Source organism: Convolutriloba macropyga, chromosome 8 (assembly GCF_964194025.1).
Source record: "Convolutriloba macropyga chromosome 8, txConMacr16.3, whole genome shotgun sequence".
Classification (NCBI taxonomy): domain Eukaryota; kingdom Metazoa; phylum Xenacoelomorpha; order Acoela; family Convolutidae; genus Convolutriloba; species Convolutriloba macropyga.
Genome location: NC_134475.1, coordinates 9,187,785 through 9,214,906, shown reverse-complemented (window position 1 = coordinate 9,214,906; position 27,122 = coordinate 9,187,785). Strand labels below are relative to the sequence as shown.

At 37.7% G+C, this 27,122-nt stretch overlaps 1 protein-coding gene across 1 annotated transcript in view; it reads right to left on the bottom strand.

Annotated features, from left to right (window-relative positions):
* Window positions 1–22,508, bottom strand: part of LOC142344358 (NACHT domain- and WD repeat-containing protein 1-like) — a 309,470-nt gene extending 286,962 nt beyond the window's left edge. The window contains exons 1-4 of the mRNA XM_075395946.1: window positions 22,262–22,508; window positions 18,966–19,168; window positions 10,822–10,998; window positions 9,762–9,893 (exon numbers count right to left, since the gene is read on the bottom strand). Of these exons, the coding sequence (XP_075252061.1) occupies window positions 9,762–9,893; window positions 10,822–10,998; window positions 18,966–19,168; window positions 22,262–22,373 (624 nt within the window). The 5' untranslated portion in view covers window positions 22,374–22,508. The remainder of the gene's footprint in view (window positions 1–9,761; window positions 9,894–10,821; window positions 10,999–18,965; window positions 19,169–22,261) is intronic.
* Between the last annotated feature and the right edge of the window lie 4,614 nt (window positions 22,509–27,122).

Genomic DNA, 27,122 nt, shown 5'->3' with positions numbered 1-27,122 from the left:
GTTTCCACAGCACAGACCGTCAATAGTCAACCAAGACACAACCACCGTGAATAGTCTGCCTCCAAATGTACACACGCATATCGCACCATCAAGCACTAATGTTCCACTACGAATATATCAGAATTCGCCCCCTTTGATTGATATGCAATCACAATCCGGCACACATCAGGAAAACCCGATTGCAACTACAAGTAATATTGTAACAGGTCTAGCCACTCCGGTTTTTCAGCCAACATACCCCTATGTTGGGCCCACTCCGTTGAGTTGGAGCGGTCCGCAGGTGTCTGCACCTGCCCCTCCGATACCGGACAATGCGTCATTGATTAGGGAATTAGCTGATGCAATAACAAGTAGGAAAAACGACCCTTTGCCCGAGTGGAAACTTGCAGAGTTTAATGGCGACCCATTAAAGTGGCATGAGTGGTATGGTCAATTCAAAAGCGTCAATTCAAAAGCTACCTTAAAACACTCGTCACCGGTAAAGCAAAGATTGTAATCGCAGATCTGCAGCCGACGCAAGGGCTCACAAAATCCTTGAGAGTACCACCATACACAATGGCCTGAGATACGATGTCGGAATGCTGTGGGCAGCAGATAACACCAAGCTCCCGAATAATTTCCTCTCATCCCTTGTGCAACTAAAATCTCTCGAAAAACGTTTGGCCAAGGATGAAGACCTCAGAGAGAAGTATACTAGTACTATCAAGGAAGACCTAAGTGAGGGGTATGTAATTGAGGTTCCGGACGCTCACAAGGTTGAGAGCCGGTCCGATAAAGAGTGGTACCTACCCCACCATCCGGTTTTAAACCCGAACAAACCGGCTAAGGTGCGTAGGGTGCTCAATGGAGCAGCAAAATTCCATTGCGCCTCACTGAATAAATCTTTGCTCACTGGCCCTGATCTGCTCCAAAACCTTATTTACGTACTTCTTCGCTTCCGACAACATTCATATGCCGTCTCTGCCGACATCGAGGGAATGTTTCTACAGGTTGGCGTATTACCATCAGATCAAACATCACTTCGCTCTCTGTGGCGGGAGGACCCCACAACTAACGTTGTAGTGCATCAATATACGCGCCACATATTCGGGGCTAAAGATTCGCCCACATGCGCCAACTATGCATTACAACGCACTGCGAGAGACAATGCCAAGTTTTACCCCGAAGCTGCAAAAGCCGTCCTTGAAAACTTCTACATGGACGATTATCTTGACTCAGTGGTGTCCCCAGAGAAAACCATCAATAGATCGAAGGAACTGGTACGTCGTCTCCATCTCGGTGGGTTCAAGCTTACAAAGTTCGTAAGCAATGTACCAAATCTGGCTGACCGAATTGATGGTTCCTCTCAATCTACTGAGCCCAAAGTTATTGTTTCATGTCAGGAGGATTCATCGCATGTGCTAGGGTTAAAAGGGGATCACACTAATGACACTTTAGTTGTGAGTCGGGGTACAAGCTGCGCTATCACCAAGTCCCTCACGCAACGCTTGGTCCTAAGTCTTGTCTCGAAAGTCTTTGACCCCATTGGTCTTGTCGCACCGTTTACCGTCGGTGCGCGACTGCTCTTAAAAGACATCTGGCGTGTCACAGGACAGCAATGGGATGACGAGCTCCCACAGGACATGGTTCAAAGATTTTTGGTCTGGAGTGCGGACTTACCAAAGCTTGAAAACATCAAAATTCCTCGAAGTTACTTTAGTGGACCCTTTGATAATACAGAGTTGCATATATTTGGTGACAGTTCCCAGGATATTTTTAGTGCCGTCGCATTTCTTCGAGCCCGAGTAACAACCCCTACGGGCAAGAGAAAAACAGAGCTTGCGTTTGTTTTGGGGAAAGCGCGCGTGGCGCCAATGAAGGTAATGAATGTCCCAAAACTGGAATTGCAAGCAGCTCTACTTGCCGCTCGGCTGAAGAACGAAATTATTCAGGCACTTACTGTAACTGTTAACCAAGTATTCATGTGGACAGACAGCACGACCGTTCTTCAATGGATAAACTCTAATGAAAAGCAACCAATCTTTGTTGCAAACCGCGTTTGTGAAATTTTGGAGTATACCAGCGTTGACCAATGGAACCACGTCGCAACTAAGGATAATCCAGCTGACGCTGGCACGCGTGGAATGTCCGCTGAGGTTTTGCAACTAAGCAGTTGGGTCAATGGTCCACATTTCTTAACTAACTCAAGGTTCCCTTTCGTGCCGAACAAAGACGTCATTAATAACATCAAACTTGGCGTCAACCAAGCAGTCATCATAGAAGACACTGTTTCTTTCGCTACATCTATTAAAAAAAAGATAACCCCCGTTCCGTCGTTATTCCCATTTGATAAGTTTAGTTCTTATCAAAAGTACTTGCGCATTGCCGCATACGTTCTCCGGCTTTTGCCGAAACATGCCGGCTACCGTAACCCCGATGGTAACATTACCGACCCTACTGAGCTTGACGAAGCCGAGCGTCATCTACAGTACTTGGTGCAAGGAGAGTCTTTTGAAGCCGAAAGAAAAGATCTTCTTGACAATAAATTCGTTAAACGGAGTAGCCGAATTGCTCCACATTCACCGTTTATTAGTCCAAATGGGCTAATCCGTTCCTCGGGCCGCATCAAGCGGTTAATTGAAGTTGGGTTTAAGGTAAAGTATCCAATCATTTTAGACGCACGTCATCCGTTTGTAAAACTGTTCCTTGAACACACGCACGTAAAGCATTACCATCAGGGCGTTGAATACCTAAGATCAATTGTGCAGGAACACTACACAGTACTGAAACTAAGATCATCCTTGCGTTCCATCAAAGCACACTGCCTGAGATGCCGAGAATTCCAAGCTGTAACTATGCAACCAATCATGTCTGACTTACCTAAGGAGAGACTTGCTTACCAGTCTCCTCCCTTCACGAACACTGGCGTTGACTGCTTCGGGCCATTCTATGTTACTGTCCGCCGTACTACTGAGAAAAGGTGGGGCTGCCTCTTCACCTGTCTCACTACTCGCGCTGTCCATGTCGAGTTAGTTACATCCATGGACACCAGTTCTTGTGTTATGGGAGTTGAGCGGTTTGTGTCACGTAGGGGTACACCTGCCATGATTTGGTCGGACAATGGCACTAACATAATTGGAGCGGAGAAAGAACTCCGAGAAAGTATTGAAAAGTGGAACGTTGTCAACATTGCAGCTGAGCTCACTCACAAAGGCATAAAGTGGAAGTTCAATCCACCCAGCGCACCACATCAAGGGGGTATCTGGGAGAGGTTGGTACGCAGCTTCAAACGCGTGTTGTATACTATTCTTGGCACGCGTCGCCTCACGGATGAGGTACTGCATACTACCTTTTGTCTCGTGGAGAATGCTCTCACTTCGCGTCCTTTAACACCAGTAAGCGCTGATCCGTGCGATTTGAACGCTTTAACGCCCAACCACTTTCTTCTAGGAGAATACTCTACCGGTATTCCGTCTGTTGTCAGCAATAATGAGCTTGACCATCGTAAACGCTACGCCCGTGCGCAGTCGTACGCTAATGCGATCTGGTCCCGTTGGATCAGAGAGTACGTACTGACGCTGAACCGACGCTCTAAGTGGCAGACGCCTGCCGAGCAACACCTTAAGACCGCTGACTTGGTTTGGATAGTTGAGGAAACCAACCCTAGGGGTTACTACCCAACCGCTCGGATTGTGGAACTCCGTTACGGCTCCGATAGCGTCGCGCGCTCCGCCGTTTTACGTACGTCGACCGGTTCACTCGTCCGCCCGCTTGTAAAATTGTACCAGTTTTCCCAACATCTTCTTCCGGGCCGGAGGATGTTACGAAGTAAATGAACGAATAATATTAACCAATCAGAATTGAGCATTTATTTTCGACTTTAAATGCGTACAGAAATCGTTCTAAATTAATAAAACGTTCTAATATACGTAGAAAGTTCCGAAAAAGTTCACTTAACCAAATTTTAAGTAAATATAACCACTATAAGTATCGATTAAGCTGGTTTTCGGCTTAATATTTTTAGGTTATCTAGACAATTGTCGATTGAATACGAACTGATTTTGACGTCAAGGACATCAGACAAAAAAACAGTTAAATGAACAACAAAAAATCTTGCCGTCTAAGTTCCACTTGCTGGCTTCATCGTTGCTTACACGTTGCATTGATCGTTAATGCTTACGTTGTATGTTTGTACGTCTTGATATTATAATGCTTATACGTTGCTTTGTTCTTATAACACGTTGTTGCTTATATACCGAAATGAATTGACTTCCGAAAGAGTGGTTTTACACCTTTTACATTGGTGCCGCTCCTGCTTATGAACGAACACTTTTAGCCTAATTGTTGTGATAAACGTAATAAAACGTATTAAAGATGATTACGTAATTGCTAAGATGAAGCGTGAAGAAATTGAAAAACAGAATGAGGCAGCCATTCGCCTTGCTAAACAGAAAAAGCAAATGGAAAAAGATGAATTGGAGGAAAACAACAGGAAATGGTTGGCAGAGGCAACTCTGCAAGAATTTGAATTGCTGGACGCCGTTTCTAAAGGTAGCCAATCTGAAACAACTGCATGTGCTAGAAGCTCAATGAGAAGTGAAAAGGTTGTCCAGGACTGGATCAACACCTCACTTGCTTTGAGTTTTAACAATGAGAGAACTAGTGAACCAGATGTTATGATTGACCCTCCAGAATGTCCTAGCCACAACAACGGCAAAACAGTAGAAGATCAGAACACTGAAGTTTCAAGGCATTCTATTCCAAAAAATTGTCGAGGCAATTACATTTTAAGCAATGAGACCTTGCAGCAACTCGACCCCTATTATACTCCGCCTGAAAATTTTTTGGCTGCTGCTAACACACAGGCGTTGTACCAGGCGCACCTAAGGGCGCAAATGGATCAAACAGGCCAAAAAGGCATGGCGCTTCCAAGCATAACCAACCAAGTAACCGCGTATAGTCACCCGCCTTCTGTACACGCCCCAGGGGCTTCTTCACCACCCATTCAACAGCCCATTCCACCACAGCCGTTCGCACCGCAAGTAAATCAAAATGATGCCTCCAAGTTAATTCCCAACGCACAACTTCAATTCTCAAGGGGACCTGAAACATCAAGTCTTCCTAAGAATGATTCGGCCCCGCGTATATTCTCCCGACAACAAATTAATTTTGTCCCCCGAGCAGAAGTGCAGAAGTGCAGCGCTGAACGCTATGCGCTCAACGCGGAGGGAAACAAAAGACACACGGGAAGTTGAGCAAGCAACGCGCGACGAAACGGAGACGTTACGGACGGGAAGTCGAGCGAGCAACGCGCGACGCAACGGAAACGGGACAGACGAGAAGTCGAGCGAGCAGTGCGCGACGTAGCGGAAACGGGACGTGGGGGACAGCGAGCGAAAAATGCGCAATGCAACAAAACGGGACGGTGGGAAAGAACGGGCGGGAAATGAGGTCGGAAAGAACTATGTTAGCAGACCACAGCAAAAACTCAACCAAACAATCTAGCCGTAACTCCAGAACAAACTTAAGTCACACCCTAAGAAGAAGGAGAGAAGCTACTGCAAGACAATCTAATATAGTTCATAATGGGTCTATAACGACAAATTTAACGACAAACTATTTTACGGCAATGCAGTAGTACACTAAAAGGATGAAAAGGTCGAGAAATTTACTAGCCGTAACTCCAGAATAAACTTAAGTCACATCCTATCAAAATCCAAACCGTAACAAACAATCAGCATACTAACGTTATTAAACAAACTACAGCAAAATTTAATAAACTACAATAGTGTGTTTGTAGACTAAGATAGTTGGAAAAGTCGCGAAACAATCCAGCCGTAACTCGAGAATAAATTTAAGTCACACCCTAGAAGGCAACAGGACCAAACCAAATAGCAATCGTACAGGTACACACAAACAAACAGCAGCAAAATCAATATACTACAACAGAAGGGCTAATAAATTAGTAGAGTTGAAATGTCAAAGGACAACACAGCCGTAACTCGAGAATAAACTTAAGTCACACCCTAGAAAGGTGTAAGAACTAAACAACAAACCAGCATACTAGCGTACTCAACATACTACAAAAAAAGCACAACATACTTCATCACATATGACATACTACATCGAAGGAAAAATTAGGCGGAGAAAAACAACTCTGAATGAAAGAAAAAACGGAATGATTGGAAAAAAAAAACGAAAAACAAAATTTTGGGAGAGCGACGCTGATGAAAAATGAACGGAAATTGTGAATAGTGAAGTTAAGGAACGAAAACGAAGCGGACGGTACGGTACGAAAACGAGATACGAAGATAATAAGAAGGCAAATTTTTTTTTGAGCCGGAGGTTGTGAGTTTATATCTCACACCATTATCTGTTCAATTTTTCAAATTTTGGTCAATTTTTGCAGATTCTTGATTACGGAACGGTAATCAAGTAAACTGGACGGTTTTAAGCTTGAAAGTACGATTTATCAATGTTCGGTATTGATTTTCTAAATTTTTTGATTTGCCTCAAAATTGACCAAAGATTTTCAAAATTGAACAATATAGCATTATGTGCTCACTTTTTTTTCTCATATCTGAGGTCAATTTTTTGCTATGTAGCCATAATGGACCATTTTGTCTGAATTTCCCAACTTTCGACCAAAAAATTTTCAAAATCGATGTTTTTTTTTTCTTAAAAAGTTTCTCAGCTCCCTTCTCCAAAATTTATACTACTTCGCTGAGACTTGTCGTGATAGTACTACTTGCTTTTCTTTACAATCTGGCGGAAAAGGATTAGTGAGTATCAGAAGCTTTGATCAAACTCCGAACCTTGATGTTTTTTAAGCTCAAAAAAATAAACTGTGGGGTTAATGGTGAATTTTTAGGGATGATTTTCACGGAGTTATTTGACTACACAACCCCTTGAAAATGTCTTTGAAAGATATCAGGGGTTGGGTTACTTGCCGTCTAAATCGTTTGTAATCAATTCACTGCAAAAAAGGTTCTGTTCTTACAGTTTTTTTGTTCGGGATTGTCCATGAGTTGAAGGACCCATCAACAGCTGACAACGTCATCAATTGTAAATTTTGGATGAGGAACCTGTAACTCTAAACCTGCGATTTCCTTAACCTCGATCGGGGTTTCAAATCCATGCTCGTCAAAATAGTCAGTTGTCAAACTGAACCTCTTCAGATCAACAAACAGGGAATCGACTCTAGGGAAGGTTGGGTTGAGGCACTCTGATAGCTCGAGATACTCTTCGGATCCAGTTTTAGGCCACAGAACTCGTTCATCGCAAGCAGAACATGTACATTGATCTGCGATATATATAAAATGGAAAGCACGCGAGCAAAATGGGCGCAGTATAAGATCATCTGGTTTCTCGCCAGATATAATTTCGTATCAAATGCTGCACTACATATCTTCAGGGAAACCCATATTTGATAAACTGTAACAATAAAATGCTACGCTTAATTTTCTTTGCTGCTTTAGCAACGATTATCAAGTGGCCATACTGCCCTTTAATACGTTTTATTACGTTTATCACAACAATTAGGCTAAAAGTGTTCGTTCATAAGCAGGAGCGGCACCAATGTAAAAGGTGTAAAACCACTCTTTCGGAAGTCAATTCATTTCGGTATATAAGCAACAACGTGTTATTAGAACAAAGCAACGTATAAGCATTATAATATCAAGACGTACAAACATACAACGTAAGCATTAACGATCAATGCACCGTGTAAGCAACGATGAAGCCAGCAAGTGGAACTTAGACGGCAAGATTTTTTGTTGTTCATTTAACTGGTTTTTTGTCTGATGTCATTGACGTCAAAATCAGTTCGTATTCAATCGGCAAGTGTCTAGAAAACCTAAAAATATTAAGCCAAAAACCAGCTTAATCGATACATATAGTGGTTATATTTACTTAAAATTAGGTTAATTGAACTTTTTCGGAACTTTCTACGTATATTAGAACGTTTTATTAATTTAGAAGTTTAGAAATACTCGATTCTGATTGGATGAAATTCGTTCATTTACTGCGTAACAATATTAGATGCATCCCAGTGCCCACGTGCCATATTTTTACTTGATGTTTTGCTACGTAATGACATGTGCTCTGTATCGGGGGGGGGGGTGCATAACGTATGGGGAGGCATAAACGGAAAAGACCCGAAAACAATATATTTTAAAGAGGCTGCCAGTGTTATTTTAAGTTTCAATTTATACATATGATAGCTTATTTTCATCTTGCTGCCTAAAAAATTACTGCCTGAAAAATTAAATGAACAACACAGCCTACGCTTCAAAAGTAATTCAAACTCTCATGTGTATAAAATAAATGATCTTATGGTGCAATTTAAATGTGCTTCGGTTTAAGTTATGTGATACGAATTAGTGAAAATAGGTCATTTGTAATCTGCTGATATTAAATGTTGCGGTAGTAAAAATAGCAGAGGTATCCTATTACAGAAATTTTTGTTGCTGGCCAATCAGAACTGGAAAAATTTTAATACTGTCCTCGGATTGGCTGACTGCTCAATGAAATTCGGCTGAAATAATGCAGAATTAAGCTACGTCAAACTTAGGTTATTTAAACGCACATAGTTACAATGCATTAAATTTCTCAAGCAATCAGATTTGAATGGAATTCGGAATTTTGGTACGTCTAATTATTGAGGGGTCACGCGTCCAAATCACGAACAAGTCATATAGTCATTTGGGACCAATTTTGATTTTTCAACCATCACAATTGGTTGGTTTCAAAGCAGAAAAACGGTTGCAGTATAATCCTTATGCCTGACTTTTAGTTTCTTCAAGTTGGTTCCAAGTCAGGATTCAATTATTACTAATTAAAAGTTATAATTGTACACTAAAAAATATGATGCAACTTTTATGCATAGACTTTAACTTCATGCAGAAAAAACGCCGAAATTCGTATTATATATGAAGTCTGGGTGTGAAGACTTAGTGGTTTTAAAATACTCGTATAAGAGATACATTGACCAGCCGGGTTGGGGTCCCACTTTTGCGAAAACCTAAATTGCTCTTGAAATGTTGTTTCAGAAGCTTAATTAAAATTTAATATTGAGATGCGATGGTTCAATTCTAAACGGATGTGAATAAATGAACGATACCAAATATTGACGATCAAATGATATGACAAGAACCAATTTCAATCAACATGAACGAAAAGAGTTGCCAGCTCAAGATATGATAGTTTTCGTTTCCAATTTGGACACAAAAAATAGCGTGAAAACTTTTGTTAAATTACTTGGAAGAAAAACGTTCCTTTTGCAGTCCATTAGCAACCAGAATTCTACCAAAATTGAAAATGTGAAACTGTAAACAAAATAGTTTTCCTTATTTCTTTTGACCATTTGATGGAAAAAAATCGCACCAATTTTTGACGCCGGGGTTTCAAGTATATCACTTGTGGCAGCAGATATCCATTCTGTGAATTCCAACCATCACAGCCCGAGCCCGAGAAGACTCTGTTCTCTTTTAAGTAGCGAATTGCTCTTGATTCTAATAGGTATTTATATACCAATGACTCTGGCAACACACACACACACACACACACACACACATACACACACACATATATATATATATATATATATATATATATATATATATATAGAATGATTGTCGTTACGTCTGAAGTTACCTTCAGCGTTTTAATGAGTCGGTTAGCCCTTTAGATTTAGGTAAGTCTACTTTTCGCGCAGAAATAAGTAACTCTCTCTATAGAAAATAAATATGCAAAAAGTGCCCACATGGGGTCTGCCTTACTACCTGGAACTTCCTATGTGCAAGTAGTTTGAGTGTCTTCTGGACTTCGTTGAAGAGAGTGTCCCATTCCTTCTCAGCCACCGCCTTCTTCTCAGGAGAGCGAGACTCAAAGTCGGGAATCACTTGTGGGATTTTCTACAAAAATTCAACTTCAAATTGGATATATTTTACATTTAGTGACAAGTACGCATATATCTCTCACTAGAATATAAATATTTGTTTATTTTTAAACACCTGAAAACAAATTAATAAACTAATTTTCTGCTCCACAGCAACTCAAATTTCGAAAAACTTTTACCCCCAAGTTTTAGAATGTTCGTCGGTAGATCATTTTAACACAAAAGGCTGAAGGCTGAAAATACGAAGTTCGAGTCTAGAATTAGCCAGAATGGCGCGGGTCGCGGCTTAATCAACAAGAAATATCGGACGAATATAGGTTAGTTACGGTGACAATTTTTTTTTCACCACAACAATCTTAGAATTGTAGATGTTAATGCTGTAAATTTAGCGTTGAAATTTTTGTCACCAAAATGCGTTCGACAGTTGATCAGATTCAACGCAATTCTTGCATTTTTCATCAGTTTTAACAGCTGAAACATGAACCTTTCAAACCCAATAAGCAGATTTTGGAAGCTATTTTCGGTAACTATCAATTATTGAAATGATTATAACTACAATGCGTTGAACATTCGCTCGAATCAATGAAGCATAAGAATTTTCTATCAGTAGAAATGCAGAACACAAATTTTGGATCAATCTGGTTTCAAGAAAGCCCTTATAGTTTGCAATATTTTCGTAGAATCCGATTTCAGTAACCTAATGTAACAAAATTCGTCGAGTAGAAAAGTTTAAAATAGATTTAAAAGTTATCGTAGAATTTATTATTGAAAATAAAATTAAAATCTAGCAAAGCGTTCGGATTTTAAGGGAGGCAAAACTATGTAGAAATATTTTTTAGCAGCAAAATGCTTTAAACAGTTCAAAAATTATTGCGTGATTAAAACTCAAACTCAAATGATTAAAAGTCAAATTCGCGCAAAATGTAACTTAAAATCTCACTTACAAGTGGTATATACATCCCGGTCCCCTTTTCTAGATTGTTCTCGTCCAGTTTGTACAGTTTGGTGACTGAGGAGAAGTCAATGCCACTGTTCCTAGCCACTGTCTCCATACTCATGTAATCGAACTTAGGAATTTCAGTTCGAATTGGGTCGTATCCGTACTTGTCACACAGGAACACCTGGATCACACAAGAAAATCAAACGTGTTGACAATCACGCAAAATTTTTCAGACGAGGACTCCGCTGGTACGTGACCCAGGAACATAGCAAAATTTCGGTCACACCTTCTGTCTGGCTCGTAATTTTGCTTGGTCTGTTCGATCCAAGCCATAGCCAATTTTGTGTCTGTTCGGTCAGGTTTATACCTACTTACTTTTTGTTCTGCTCAAATATAAGGCCCATCCTAAAAAGTCATAAAAAAATTTGTAAGATTTGACGGTCGGCAAACTAGATTTTATAGATGATTCATAATGACATAAAATTCTGACATCACGTATGATTTATGATTTCCCAGTAATCCTTAAAAAATCACAAATGGTTATCTAGATTCCATGGAAAGATCATGCAAGAAATAATTCATGTGTTGCATGTATACCGTTGGTGATTCATCATTTTTGAAAAGATATTTAGGTAAAGCGAGCCTATTGTTTTTGAGCATTAAATTCTTATTTGCAATTGTCAAATTTAAAAGCTTTAATTTGAATTTTGCAATTTGTAATTTTTGGAAATTGGGGACTAAAAAAATGACAATATGGCCTACAATTGAAAAGTTTTGGCCGACAATTTACTGACGATTTGACGAGTTTTATTAGAGACTTGGCATGTTTTAGAAGCATCTAGACTTGGATTAAGAAATTAAAAGATTTGATATACTCAAACAAGACGTGAAATTAACTGCAGATTCACTGAAAAATTCTTGTTCCGAGACTAAAACAGAAGGGACGAATCGAAATTGAATCAAAGTTTTCTTCTAGTTGAAAAATTAAGTATTTTCACACCACCACATTGCTACTGGTGCACTTTTTGAAGACAAAGTTTTATCAACGAATACTGCCTAATTGTTGTGATAAACTTATTAAATAGCAAATTCTTTGCTATTTGATAAGTAGTGTTTCAGTTTAGCTTACAACCTGAAATATTATTGGACTGCCCTAGAAAAGGGGATTTTAGAGTTCTGGTTAATTTGAAGTGCGTTCTTAAGGAACTCCAACTATCAAATCTTTCTGTTACTGTCAAGGGAGAAATCAACGCGATTATCAAAAACAAGAAGAAGTCCCGGTTAGGGCAGAAAAATCACGAATCATCTGAAGTCCCGGTTAGGGCAGAAAAATCTCAAGTAATCAGAAGTCCCGGTTAGGGCAGAAAAATCGTGAACATCAGAAGGCCCAGCTAGGGCAGAAGTTCACAAATATGGACAACAGTATGACTCTCCGCTCGTGGGCTGAGCAGACAACATGTGTTTTTTGCAACTCGGGAACACAGAAAGTTGATGAGATAAATTGTGCCACCTGTCAGAAAGTTGCTCATTTAAAATGCGTGGGACTCGGAATGCCTGTGAAAGAACATATGCTCTGTAACTGTCTAGATTGTGGACCGCATTCTCTCGGTGCACTTACGGATATTGTGTTGGAGCTGAAACAAAAAATAGCTGCATTAGAAACTGTCCCAGAAGATATCAGGTCGCTGAAACTATAGGTCACTGCACTCAAACCTAAATATAGCTCGGTCGTACAGCAAACAACGCAGAATGAAAGCAATTCTTTTACCCCTACCAACAGATCTGAAAACGGAATTTTCGGTTTTGAACTCGCAGGCCGAAGCAAGACTCCTTTTCAACCTTTCAGGAGTCGTTTTAACAGCACGAACAGCTCAAAAAGACATAAACCGGATGACGAAAATGACGATGATGCAATGAACACTGAGGATTTTCAGGTGCGAAAAAAAACAATGCGACCCCAAAGGCAAAACTTTGGTACGAATCAGAGTAATGATGATTTCAATTGTATCAAGAAAAAACCTTCTAGGCGACACATTTTTCTTGGGAGACTAAATTAAAACTGCACAAAAACTATGATTAGAAACTGGTGTTGTGATGGCGGAGCCCCTGTACTCCACCTGCGAGAAATTACAAAGGAAAGCTCAAAAATGAAAAGCTTTCACCTAGTTTTTTCCGAAGAGGCCCATGAAACTATTATGGAAGACAGTTTTTGGCCAAGCAATGTGGTTCATGGACGATTCTTTTTGAATGATGATGCTCGGAACTGGTTGAGATCACTACCACCAGACCTTTCGAATGAATCTTGACTCAAAAATATTACGTGTGCACTTTTAAATGCACGTTCAGTCAGAAATAAAATTGAGCAATTTGAAGATAAAATTTTAATCAATGAATACGATATTTTCTTTGTTAATGAATCTTGGATCTCCTCGAACATTGATGAAAATTGGATAACAAAGCAACTTTACTGCAGTTCAAACAGTTATGATCATTTCAATCTTCCGAGAACGTATGCAAAAGGTGGTGGACTCATTGCCATTTATAAGAGACACTTAAATTTCACGCTCACTTCACATGGCTGCAATCCGTTTTTGGAATACGCATGGTTTAAGTTGAAAACCAACGAAATTGTTAATATTTGTTTGCTATACCGCCCACCAATTGCTAACTCTACTGATTTTTGGAAACTTCTCTTTGACGAAGTGTTGCCATTTTCACTGGAAGGAAATGTAATTATTATGGGTGACTTTAATCTTCCCCATAGCACCAGATTGACCAATTTCTTAGGAGAATCAAGTCTTTTCCAGATTGTTCTAGAGCCGACTCATGAGAGTGGAAATATTCTTGACCTGATCATTACAAATAACTGCGAAAACGTCTCAGTATTGTTAGCAAAAGAACTGAGTTTCTCTGATCATAAATTAATCAAATTCGTGATGGTATCGGAGATAACATCCCAAAAATCCTCTCAGTGTGTTCGGAAAATTTGGAGAAAGGTGGAATGGAAAGATTTCAGCAATGCTTTGGAGTTACCGTTAGCTCTCAATCAGCACATCACAAACCCACATGACCTTGCAGAATTGCTCGTTGACACTTTTGTTGAAGCTGTGAAATATAATGTAACCGCTGAAAAGCGCAGCACAAAAACAAACATTTGTCCTTTTTTTGACACAGAGCTTGAAACATTGAAACAGATGCGTCGCCGAACAGAGCCTTTCTACCAGAAGAACCCAACAAGTGAGAAAAAATTAGCGTACCAGCAAGCTATTTTAAAGTATAAAGAAGCTTTTAAACTGAAGAAATCGATGTACTTTGACAGAAACGTCAATAAAAACATCAACCTGCGTGTTAAATTTGCAAATTTTAATCGGATACTTGGTGCTCCCACTGAGCACAAGGTTCCAAGGAACTGGGGATCAGTTAAAATGAGCGTTGACAGATTTCAGAAGTTCTTCAGAGACAAGGTACTTGGTATCAGAGAATTAATTCCTACTTCCACTGATAATGGCCTGAATAGCTTGTTTTTGGTTGATGAATTTAATCACGTCACAATGTCTCTTGATCAGTTCATTTCAGTAGAATTGAAAAATCTAAGAGAAGCACTTATTGATACATCAAATAGTTTCTGCGTGCTATACCCAGTTCCAACAAGTGTGGCTATGCAGACATTTGTCTCCTGGTGTGATCATTTTCTGAATCTAACCAATAGCAGCTTTGAACGAGGCACGTTTCCTGATTTTTTCAAAACTGCAGTCATAACGCCAAATCTGAAAAAACCGAACCTTGACACTGAATTACCTAGCAGCTATAGGCCTATTGCAAATACATTATTCTTCTCAAAATTATTAGAACGATTAGCGGCTGATCAACTTAAAGAGTATCTTGAAAATTACAAATTTTGGATGTGCAACAGTCAGCATATAGAGCTGGCCACTCTAAGGAAACTTGCTTAATTAAAACATTCAATGATATCCTGCTCCAACTTAATTCAAACAAAAAACAACTGATTTTGGGCTTGGATCTCTCAGCAGCTTTCGATACAATAGATCATGACATTTTTGGCTGGGTGTTAGAAAACTGGTTCAACATCAGAGGTAAATGCAAAAGTTGGATCATGTCTTACATCAGCAAACGAAAACAGAAAGGACAAATTGGAAACTGCCTCTCTGCTGAAGAAATTGTTGATTTTAGCGTACCACAAGGTTCGATCCTTGGACCTCTGCTTTTTACTATGTACGTAACTCCAATTGGTGATTTGATGAAGCGAATTCAGTTGAGATATCAGGTTTATGCAGATGATACACTAATTCTTTCGACTTTGAGGCAACAAACTTTGGAACATGATATAAAGGATCTAGACACGAAGTTGAGTCTTTTGTTCCAGGCTTTCAGTCAGATGAAGTTAAGAGTAAATCCTGATAAGACTGAAGTAATGTTAATCTCATCAAGAAAGCAAAAACGGAACTTAGCTACGCTTGATTTAGCAGGGAAAAATCTCACGTTGAAGCCCAGTTTTAAATCACTGAGCATAACGATCGACCAACACCTTTCTTTGACAAGACACATAAACTCAGTGACTGCTTCGTGCTTTAATGAGCTTCGCAAACTGTACAAGATCAGACATTATCTTACGATTGAAACGAGAAAACTAGTGGTTCAGAACCTTATAATATCTCGCCTTGATTACTGCAACTCAGTTTTATCTGGAGTACCCAAAACAGAGAACAGAGATTATGAAATTCAAACGGGTACAGAATGCAGCGTGTCGGCTTATCTTTTCACTGAAAAAGTCTGAATCATGCCAAGATTTCATGTATCATCTACATTGGCTTCCTATCGATAAACGGATTGATTTTAAAGTACTCATTTTTGTCCATAAAATTATTCATAAGTGTCATGTGCCGGATTATTTGAATCATCTTGTGGAAATTCAACCTGACCAATACAGGAAAAGATCAGTAAATGCTTTCAAGGCTGTCACAGTTCAGTCAAAAAATTCATATGGCGATAGAGCTTTTTGCATTCGCGGTCCGAAATTATGGAACAAACTAACCCAAACACTCAGAGAAATAAGCGACCATAAACTATTCAGGAAGGAACTCAAGACACTTCTATTTTCAATGTGTTACGGACAGCCTGTTTTCAGAAATTAGTATGGATTGCGATGCTAGAAGAAGGTCCAGAATTGATACCATCAAAAGAAACCTCAGTTTGAGGGGCTGTCTAGTTTATGACAAATCGAAGCCGTATCGACGAGTTATTGGTGATAATGAACAACAATTTCAAAAGCGTACTTGCATTTTGGGATCATCTCTTGTTTTTCGTGTTTTTATTCAAAATAGTGTTACAATTTCATGTCCAGGTGGTAGTATATCTACTATGTGCTCTGAAAGCGTCTTTACAGAAATTTTTGAAAGAAATGTACGCCAAGTTATTGTGATGGCAGGAACGAATAATCTATTTGACAAGAAAAATCAACGATTGATGGGCCCCGTAGAGACATCGGATGAAATGTTCTATCTGATTCAGAAATTGAAGTTCTACCGTTTGCATGTTTCAATTCTTGAGCTAATTAGTCGACGAGGGAAAGCGGAAACATATGCTAGAGTGAACTATTGTTACAGAGATGTTGCTCGAGAACTGAATGTCCCCTTTGTAACATTGAAGAAATTTAAGGCTGTGAAGCACCTAAGCAAAGATGGAATCCATCCAAATCCGCGAGATATTCGAGAACTTGCCTCTGATTTCAGACGTGCTGTAAAGCATACTGAACTCTATTATACAGTGAAACAATATCAGTAAGAGCACGGTTAGTGCTGAAGATTTTAATCCTTTTAACAACGTTTTAAACCAATTATTCAAGATGTATGCGGTTCGGCCAATCTGACAATATTCCTGGTCTTGTGGTGTCAGAATTAGTATTTTGAATTGCCTGGCTAAGGCGGAAGATGAACATTCCTTGATGCTCAACATAACCCACCTTTGTGTTCAGAAAGGGTGGATAAAGAAAGACCAGCACTACTACTACTACTACTACTACTACTACTACTACTACTACTACTACTACTACTACTACTACTACTACTACTACTACTACTACTACTACTACTACTGCACGTGGTAATTTGTATATTGGCGAAAACTATATATCGTTATTCCTTTAATTTCATCCTGAAAATCAAGTATCTAAAAGGTAAGGAAGTCAGATTTTTAGCCTTCGTTTGCTGTTCTATGTAGTAAAGTCACAGGAGCAATTTTTTCCCTTGGTGATATTGATTGCCTTAGATTATATAATAAAGAATTGCCTTAGACCACCATCGTCATCGGATGCATCAAGATTGTTGAATTTTTCAGAAGTTTAAGTCAGGCCCAAAAATTCATTAAAAATGATTGCTATAATCTAGAGAATTTAGTTTCTAACATATCTGTAACAATTCAGATCAAATAGAGATTTTAACATCAAATTTAAGTAACAAAACGGTACGAAAGATTTTGCTTAAGGACTGCTTTAAGGACTGAGCAATCTCAATTGATTCAAATTTGTTCAGAAAGTAAGCATTGAATTCTGTTAACTGTTTTGGCTAATTTTTTGTTCGGGACGTGTCTATGAACTGAACTGGACAATGTTCCATTAAATTTGTTAAATTCTATAATAGTGTAAGAAGCTCATTGTCTCAGCAAAATTGCTCAGCATTTTTTGAAAATAGCATGTGCAGGTTTTCAAAAACGAATTCTCTACAGTGTCAAACTCCAGAGTGCTAAACTCTCCCATAAAAACTGACAAACTTCTTGGACTTGAATGTTTGTGTTTAATTTATTGAGTAACTTGAGTAACTTTTATAAAAACGACTACAAAATTCTGGCTCATAATTCGAAGATCTAATCGGTTCTTGGTTATTATCGGATTTGTTCAAAGAATTAATCTGAGTCCCTCAACCTAAAAAACCTTTGAAAAATCGTGCTTTCCATTATATTCTTGCCTTTTACAAAATCTCAATCGTGATCCCTGTTTTCATGGGCAAAAATATTAAACTGTTCTTTAAGTGATTTTGCCAGTAATTTAGTTTTTAGGATTACTATCTAATAATACAGATTCTCTTTAATGATTCACAGCTCTTCGATTAAACTAACCGTCGCTATCAGTAACCATCACTGTCAACTCCCCTCAATTTCGAAACATTTTTTAATTTCGAAGGTAACGTTGAAAATATTCACAGATTTTTTTAAAAAAAGCTCTTTTCATTCTCAGATGATATCGATTTTTTTCTCTATCTCCACATAAAAACTCCATTATGAGCGGAACTGAAACTAGAATTTTTTTCAGACATAAATAACTTGCAGCAGACAGAAGTCAAATATGTGAATTCTTCAGCTAATCAGATACTGAGAAGACGCTTTTCTCTTTTAAAGAGCAAATGCTTCTATATATCAATCAGCCTCCAGAATATTTATAACATGTGTTTATATTTGACGCCATCAAGTTTTATATTTTTGCCGTTATAATTGATGTCCATATTCATGGGCTTCCAGAGTCGGTTAGTCAATTAGAATTAAGTAATTCTACTTCACGCGCAAAAATAAGTGGCACTATCTATAACCTATAAGGCTGTAAAAAGAGGTCTGGGTCATGAAAGTGATCGAGAGAGTAGAATAACAGAAGAGATCACAATACAGCTTATCGTCTTTTGAGACCTTTCCGCAAGAATTTTAGGAAAGAGTAACTTCGAAAAAGTTTTCACTAACTTTAAGGTCTTATCTCGCCCAATAAACAGCGGGAAAATCGAATAAAATTTTGTTGGTAAAAGTTAAAGGGTTAAACTAAAATTTTTTAAGGGGAGAGATCAAAATTTCTGTTTCCAATTTCGGTGACTGGATGAGGATTAACAGTTCAAATTGAAAACTTAATAAAAATATGTTTCACCACGACCAGACAAACCAAGATTTAGTTAATTTTAAATGGAATTCAAACAAATGTAAAAAAAACCAAACTTGATTCACCTTGATAAGAAACATACTGAAACCATGTAAGATGATGAAAGATCGTGATAATTTAATTTGAGATCATGGAACATCTCGATATGCTGAATGTCAAGGAAAATGCGAAGATGTTTCGATTCACTGTGGCGGGGTTAAAAGAAATTGAGTTACCACAAAATTAGGCCCCGCGGAATACTGAACACAGTTCCTGATTTCTCTTAGACACAGTTTCTCAGTCGAGTGGTCAGATCTCGCATCGTCTTTGATTCCCCATCGCATGTCGACCAGTTGGAACTCGAGCTTGAGAGACTCACAGAAAGAGCGGAAATGGGGATATAATTCTTTCAGAATGATGTCACGCTCCAATTTGGTGTCTAAAATGACATAATCTTCAAGTTACATAATCGCTTAGAAAGTTTCAAAAGTAAGGGCAGTGCAGTGCAAGTTATTGGGCCACAATATTACCCCGAGTCGCAACTGATGCCAATAACCGGGTCAGCCGCATAATGTTGACAAAATTCCGGTAATAGTTTGGAAATTAGGTAAGGAATGTGATTAATGTGTTGAATGATTTGTTCTAGATCACTTTTCCATGATTAGATCACTTTTCCTAGAAAAATCTTCAAACAGAGGGACCTGCTATCTGGCAACCCGGGTTGCAGCCGCAGAGATGGATCATAGAAATGGATCATGCCATTCATGGATCTTAAACCCGTGAATACCTAAGGACATTGCTTTAGAAAGAATCTTCCTTTTTCGATTATTTGAATTTAAAACCTTGAAAAAAATCTTTTAGAATTTCCATTCATTCAAAAATGGGACAAATCAACTGCTAATCAAATTGCGCCCATCTGGACAGTGCAAGCATCAAATTGAATTGAAACCTTTAAGTTAAAAAATGGAAAAGGAAAACATTTCTTTCGTTTTTTCCTGAATGAGCTAATTTTCTCTTGTTGTTTTTGAATTAACCTTAGTAAAAACATCTGTATTTTTGATTTAAAAAACCCTTTAAAACTGAGGATACAGCCGTACAAGATATACAGGGAAAGTGCGCACATAATTACGAGAAAACTATCATATTCTACTTTTCCTTAAATCTTCCTGATTTGAGGTTATATTTTTTTAAATATAAGTGAAATTATACAAATGATTTCTTTCACATTGTTCTAAAAACATGAAAGAAATCTAATGAGCTTTTAGAACTAAAAGGTCATTAGAAGCGCTAGGCAAAATCAACAGAAAGAAGAAGTAAAAGAACAGCTTTTTCTGTCTCCTCAAAATTTAGATTTTCTGTTGCTCTGGTTTGTAGTATAAGATGCTTGGTTAACTCAGTTAAAAATCGATCGTAAGTGACGCAGAAATTGGCAAAACGTATTTTTTGAAACAAATTGTTCGAATTTTCACGTACAACAAAATCAGAGTATTGTTCAAATTGTGCAACCGTTTAATCAAAAGTCTGCTAAATAGAAACCCTACATTGCACTTAATTCATCTTGCTCAGATAATCACAAAACCTGCAAAAACAATATGGAAGTACTTGTTTTATTTTGTCCTTTCCTAGTTCTCTAGGTACATTCTTCTTATAGTTTTGTGTATATCAGGAGGATCACAACTGTTCAATTTGATTGAGTTTCGAGAAAATAAAACCCGAAAAATCAACTAAAAGGCAATGTTTTTAAAAAAAATTATTAGGTTGCCAATTCAAAGAAAAAAAGAAACTGAAAATTTTCTTTTTTTAATCTTTTTAATTATTAGCACCTTCTGTTTTTCGATTTCTAAGTTTTATAACCCTCTTCTTTTGTGGTTTTGTCGAAAATCTATTGAGCTACAGAACATTTTCAAAAGGTCAAAAGATTAAACTATTAACGAAGAGGGAGAGAGAAAGAATCAGTAAAAGGTTAGTTTTTTCTCTTTTTTGTTTTTTGAAATACTTGTTTTCTATGATATTGAAGAAGTTTTTACTTTGTGTCCTTTTTGAACAAACTTGTATAATCTAATATAATTTTAACGTAATGTTTAAAAATTTTTATCACAACTAAGTTTAATCACAACTAAATATAATATATTAACAATTTTATCGCAACAAAACCCACTTTTGTCTTCTTTCGTCCCAATCTTTTCATAAAGGTCCTCTTTTCAAATTGTTTTGAAAACTGAAGTTCTATTGTAAAATCAAAAATAGGCTTTAGGAGCCACAAAGTAATTTTTCTCTTTTTTTTCTGAACGCTGCGTAGACAAAAAAGTCGGCTTTGAATATAAAACCCTCATTTTAAAAAATTGTTGCAACAAATATAACGGCAGGCGATATACGAGATATTGGCCTTAGAAAAATTATTTAATATCACTTGTAATGCTCAAGTTGAAGTCAACGATTTTTGTTCACACAATTTTGATGCAATTCTGATTTAGACGTGCGTTCATTATGACGCAGAGGTATACCCCAAAATTTCCGTCTTAGTAAAATTGGCTCGAAAGTTAGATATATACAATGAACGAAATTAGGAGACATCCTTTGTATCCTACTTTTCGCAAAAGGGGTTCCGCCAATTTTGCGAAAAAAAAAAATTCGGTGCAAAAAGTAGGTTACAAATCTTGTAGCACGTTTCCGCTCAGATTAGGTACCTATTATTCGCGCGCATTTTGAGCGTGCAATAAGCACTTTAAAAAAGATTTAATTGAAACTTTCAAAGCTTTAAAGTGCTTTAAATACATGCAACCACAAAAACTGATTTTTTTCCGAAAAACCCCTTGCACATCAAAGGCTTTGTATATCAATGTGAGACTGGCCAATTTTAATAAGTAGTAATAAATAGTACTAATAAGTAGTAATAAGTAGTAATAGAGTACTATAAGCAGTAATAAAGTATTAATAAAATACTACTAATAGTAATAAGTTAGGCTTAACTAAATAAGTAGTAATTAAGTTAGACTTAATTGCAGATTATATGCAAAATTGAGCTAATTTGCGTGCGAAAAATCGATACATAAAAAGAGCAGGTGCGTGATACAAGCCGTGCGAAAAATAGGTTATAAAGTTTGTATTTGTATATCGCGGCTAGGATTAGGACACTTTTGCGAACACGGGTCTCTAATTTCCCTTCCATTTTGCCGGTTTCTGCTAAAGTAGCTATTTTCCGCAATATTGTTCCACTTCCAATGTATTAACATAGTAAAAACGAACACGAGATGCACGCATCGGGCATATCTGCCCGTGACGATTTGGGTATACCTCTGCGTCGTAATTTTCAAAGCCCTCTGATCAGGATTCTAATAAGATGGTCCCAAGCCGATAACCCGACCTCGGCCGATACCCTCCCAGCCCAAATAGAACTGTGATTAAACTTTCTGCTGAACATGGTTGGTTTCAAACTATTTTTACAGTGATATACTATCCTCACTATATACGCATTCAAAATCTTACATTCCTTTCAAGATTGTTTTATAGTTGCAGGATTTTAAAACTTTACCTGTAAAAGTTGAGCTCAAAAATATCCGCACAATTCTGGAATTGAACTTGGGCAAATTTTCCAGCTTGCCCTCCAAGAAAGCCCGATCTTCGGGCGAATAAGAGATGGGCATAATTCGGTCAGCTATGCGAGGTGCACCGACAAAAGCGACCTTCTAACATTAGATAAAACAACATTAAGATTTTTTGGAACTTTTCTCGGCTCGTTAAATTCTGCCAAGTTTAGTGATATTAAACTGCTGCGCTAAATGAAAGAAAATACGAACAGATATAATGGTAAAAATAGATAACAAGACAAACTATATACCTGTGCATATAATTTTTCATAGCACGCTGTTTTAATCAAAGCTAATAAATACAGTTGAATTATTCTGTTTAAAATATTGTTATCAAATACTTATTTTTAGTCTATAGGAGCCCTATGTATATCTTAGATTGTACCAAATAACAAAAATTGAAGATATCTTAAAACCAGAGTAAGGTGACATATAATATACATAAGAAGCGTTGTATAGAATCTGGACGTACAAAAGTACGAAAAGTTACAAACCTGTGCGCTAGCGAAGTTTTCGAACCAGTCATACGAATTTAGACTGGTTTTCGTATGACATTTTCCTATTTTTGATATTCTCAATATATGACAGTTGGACGTACTAACCCACACAGGTAGCTTGGAACCAAAATTTCGCAATAGAAAGAAACAATCAAGATGAACAAGCAACACAAATTAAATTTCCTTTATCACATTTGGCAGCAAATTAAGAACTGGAGTTTGTATTGACCAACTTTTTTCCTCTGTTAAAAAATTTGGTAACAAATGCAATTTGGTCTCCGTATCTTTAGAGTTTCAATTAATCACATTTATTTAATTCATATAATTCATTTTTATGATCAGTAGTTTATGATACCACAAAGCTACTACTATTTGCCTTCTGCATTAGTTTGTCGTATTAAGAAACGGCATTAATGAATTTTTCTACAGCTGTCCGCTGAATCTTTAGGACACCAAACAAAACAGACCACCGCAGATCAAGTGAAATAGGTTTTCTATTAAAATTTTTTAGTTTTGAATTTTTACGCTTCATTTCCCGTGTCATTTCACGTCTCAGTTCACGCCTCATTTGACATGTCAAATCATTCTTTTATGTTTGGATTTCGCCAGTCAGATAACTGTTTTTTATTACAATTCGAAGAATTTGAATTGTATTGGGGCTTTTTTAAGATCTGTAAACACATTTTCATGATTTTTGAAGTCAAATTGAAGTAATGATTTTGGTCACGCCGAAGTCGTTTTTGAGAATATTAGGCTACGAAATTGATTTCAAGTTTAAGTGGCAGAACATAGTCAATGTTACGTGGAATATCGGTTATTGATCTGAATTTCATAGAGTACCTTATCTCGCGTACAGATTAATTTGTGAACGGATAAACGTAAATCCACTAAAATATTGAACCAAGTTCTCGCCAACGAAGGTTGCAAAGCCGGTTTTGGTGTAGCTAGCTTACGCTTACAGCGACGAGTCGCACTGGTTTAGTTAGATAGAGTGGCGTTTGATGGGAGAAGATAATGGTATGCACATCTTTTTGTGTGTGTGCGTGGGTTGGCTTTTTCAACCCTAATAAAATTCGGAAGCAGTCTGTTTCGCCCCAGGATGATCAATTTCATCCAAGTCTCACAAGTTGTCACGATATCACAGTTAATCACATCTTTTCTCCCACTAATGTTTAATGCAAATGCAAACTCTATCATAGTTGCACAAAAGTGAAAACATCACATCTTGAGACCACTTTCTTTTTAAAATAAAGCTTGGATGAAATTCATCATCTGCATTGGAATTTCTGGTAAATGATCGTCGTGTTTTATGTGAATTTTAAATAAAGGCGAGAGGACTACTTCAGGGGATCAATGGTGTAAAATTTGTCTTAAAATGCGGTTTAAATGATTTAGTGTAATTTAGTTACTTTGTGGATTTAAGTGAATTGAGTAATATCGCCTCAAAAAATGCATTTTTACTTCGTAAAAGTAGGGGCGCTTTGCCGTTCAGTATATATCAGTCATTTGGGATGAATACATATTATGGATGTCTTTCAGTGATATTTTATTTCATCTCAAAAATTTTGACTCTTCTGTTTTGTCCATCAGCGTTTGTTATGACCCAGTTACAAGTTGTGTTGTTCTATATAGCATGTCCTCATCGAGGGCAAAAAATCTATATGCCTACAAAACTCAGGAGTGCGGGGGGGGGGGCAGAAAATTTCTCCAAACCAACAGCCTCTTCCTTTGTGTCTTTTGGCCGAAAATTGCAATTGAAATCATGAAAATGTGTGAACACATCTTAAAAAAAGACAGCGCGCCAATACAATTCAAATTCTTTGAATCTTAAAAACCACGATGTCCCCAGTAATAGCCGCCATCGCTTCACGGCTATTAAAAAGAAAAAAACAACATATTTTGGGGTAGAAAGGTAGGTTGGGGATAAAATGGGGGGGGCTAGTGTTGTTGGGGGTAGTTGGAGGAGGGATAGTGGGTGGTAGTTGCGGCGGTGGGTAGTTGGTAGGGAGCGGTTGTTGGAAGGGGGTTAGGTGTGGTGGGGTAGGTGTGTGGAGAGGGTTGGTGTAGGAAGGCAAGGTTTTTAGTGGGGGGGGGGTTATTGGGGGGACAGTTTAGATAAGTTGGAGGGACTTATATGGGATCAACAATTCTCGGAACGACCTCTTAACCTTGAATGTTACCATCAGTTCTTAATTACTATTCATTACAATCTAAGCTACTTGTCCAATGTTCGAAAACAGAAGTCTACTTTCTAAAACGAAAGTCAAGTTTCAAGTCATGACTTCAGCTAAAAACACAACCAACTAAACGTCGGAAGAATTGCTCTCGAATGACTAGTGGGAGCTCTAATCAATTGCAGCCTGCTTCAGTCGGGGGCCGTGGGACTAAGAAGTTCAATAGTGGGTTTCAAATAACCACATTAGAGGTTAACATATACTATTAAGATTTAAAGTGAAAAATGGCACCAAATTTGGCGCACTTTTCATTTGAGTTTTAGTATTACATTGCCGCCAATTGAATTCAGCTGCTCGAAATTGTGATGGAGAGAGAATTTTAGATCAAGCGAAACGCAAAAAGTCAAGGGCGTAAAAGTCACTCGAAAAGTCAAAACCCTCAAGCGAAAATTTTGCAAAAAAATGACACGCACGTTTACAATAATTGCTATGAACTTCGTTCAAGAGCAATTAATTACCAGACAAAACGAGTACAAACAGTCACAAAAGTGAAAAAAAATTAGCAGTTTTCATTTGTTGTCTGGAAGAATTAACTCAAGAGCAGTACTTCTCATGCAGTGGTCCTTGCATTAAGATCGAGAACCAAAATTACATTAAGTGAAACTCTGGGGATCAAAAAACGTTTTGGGTTTGTTATATAACAACCCATAAAGCGTCTTCAGAAGTTGTTGAACTCGTATAGTGTAAAATTGTTGTCAGGAATGAAGCCACTTTTATAGAAAAAATTTATTAAAAGATTTTTATTAGAAATAGATTTTCGTCCCAATTATTTGCCTAGTCCTTGCCTGCTGTAATCATTCGCAGGTCAGCTACAATGCTACTTGACCGTGCCTATAATTATTTGACGCACGCAACTGGCACTAAATTGAAAAAAAAATGCTGGCCCAACTAAGGGGATCCCTTGTCATTCATTTTCACCCAATCAGAAGGAAGAATTCCTTACGCAGGTTGATCTTGTCCAATAAGGGAGGAGCATTTTCATATTGCAATCTCAGCCTTCTTACGCAAGTGAACGCTCGCAGAAAACTGGAAATATCGAATGAGTTAAATTAATTTGCTATTTGGGAAAGTACAAATTAAATGCTCGAATTCATAAATAAGCTTACATCTAGTCATTACTGTACTGAATTAATGCGATAGTCGGATCTTTTCAACAATCTTCACTTTGGTACCCTTCTAAACTATAGTCAACGTTATTATAGCAAACAAGATTTGCACAAGTCTACGGTTCAGATAAATTACGCTTGGCCAATAATTTGCTCGCTCAAAATTGTATTCAAGAATTTTCATTACTTTTGCCACCGGAGGGATGGTGGGGGGTGTTGACAAGATCCAGATAGTCACCACAGCAACAAACTAAGAGATGTTATTAAAGAGTTTTATTCCATAAACTGCCAGCTAGCTGCATAACATCAATAGACAGAACATTTAGTTTCGAAAAATAATAGAAAACTAGAGACTGTAGCAATATATTACGCAACTTCATCTAAACAAAATAGAGCTTTAATCAGAGCGACAAATATTATGGTTGCACAAATGCACTTTCACATTTTTATTGCTATCGACAACAGAACCATCTAGACAACCTCTGTAAAAACATTATTTTGCAGTCATTAATTCTAAACTGCCATTCAACCTAACATTTCAATCCATGTTTAATTGCGACTTAATAAGAAATGCTAGAATTTCAAAATCGCTCTCGCCAAAAATATACTTTATTTAATAAACGGCTGTGCATGCAAGGTCGGTTTTTGTAACAACTGTGGTATTAGCTAACTCCATATACTGCTAAAGAATTAGAGCTTAGAGGACTCGAACCAACCACCCTAGTTCAAAACTAACGCCAAATTTGCACACATTTGCAAATTTTTGCTCGATAATGCCAATTTGTAAAAATTTGCAAATTATCTCTTCACAAGGTCAAATTTGCAAAATTTTTCAAATTAATGATAAGTTTGCAAAAATTTGCAAATAATGGGCCAAGTTCGTTCCGGTCAAGCTTTGCTTAATTTATCAATGTGGGTTATTTTCCTATCCATTTCTCAGAGATTGCTTAATTAAATTGAAAAATGTTC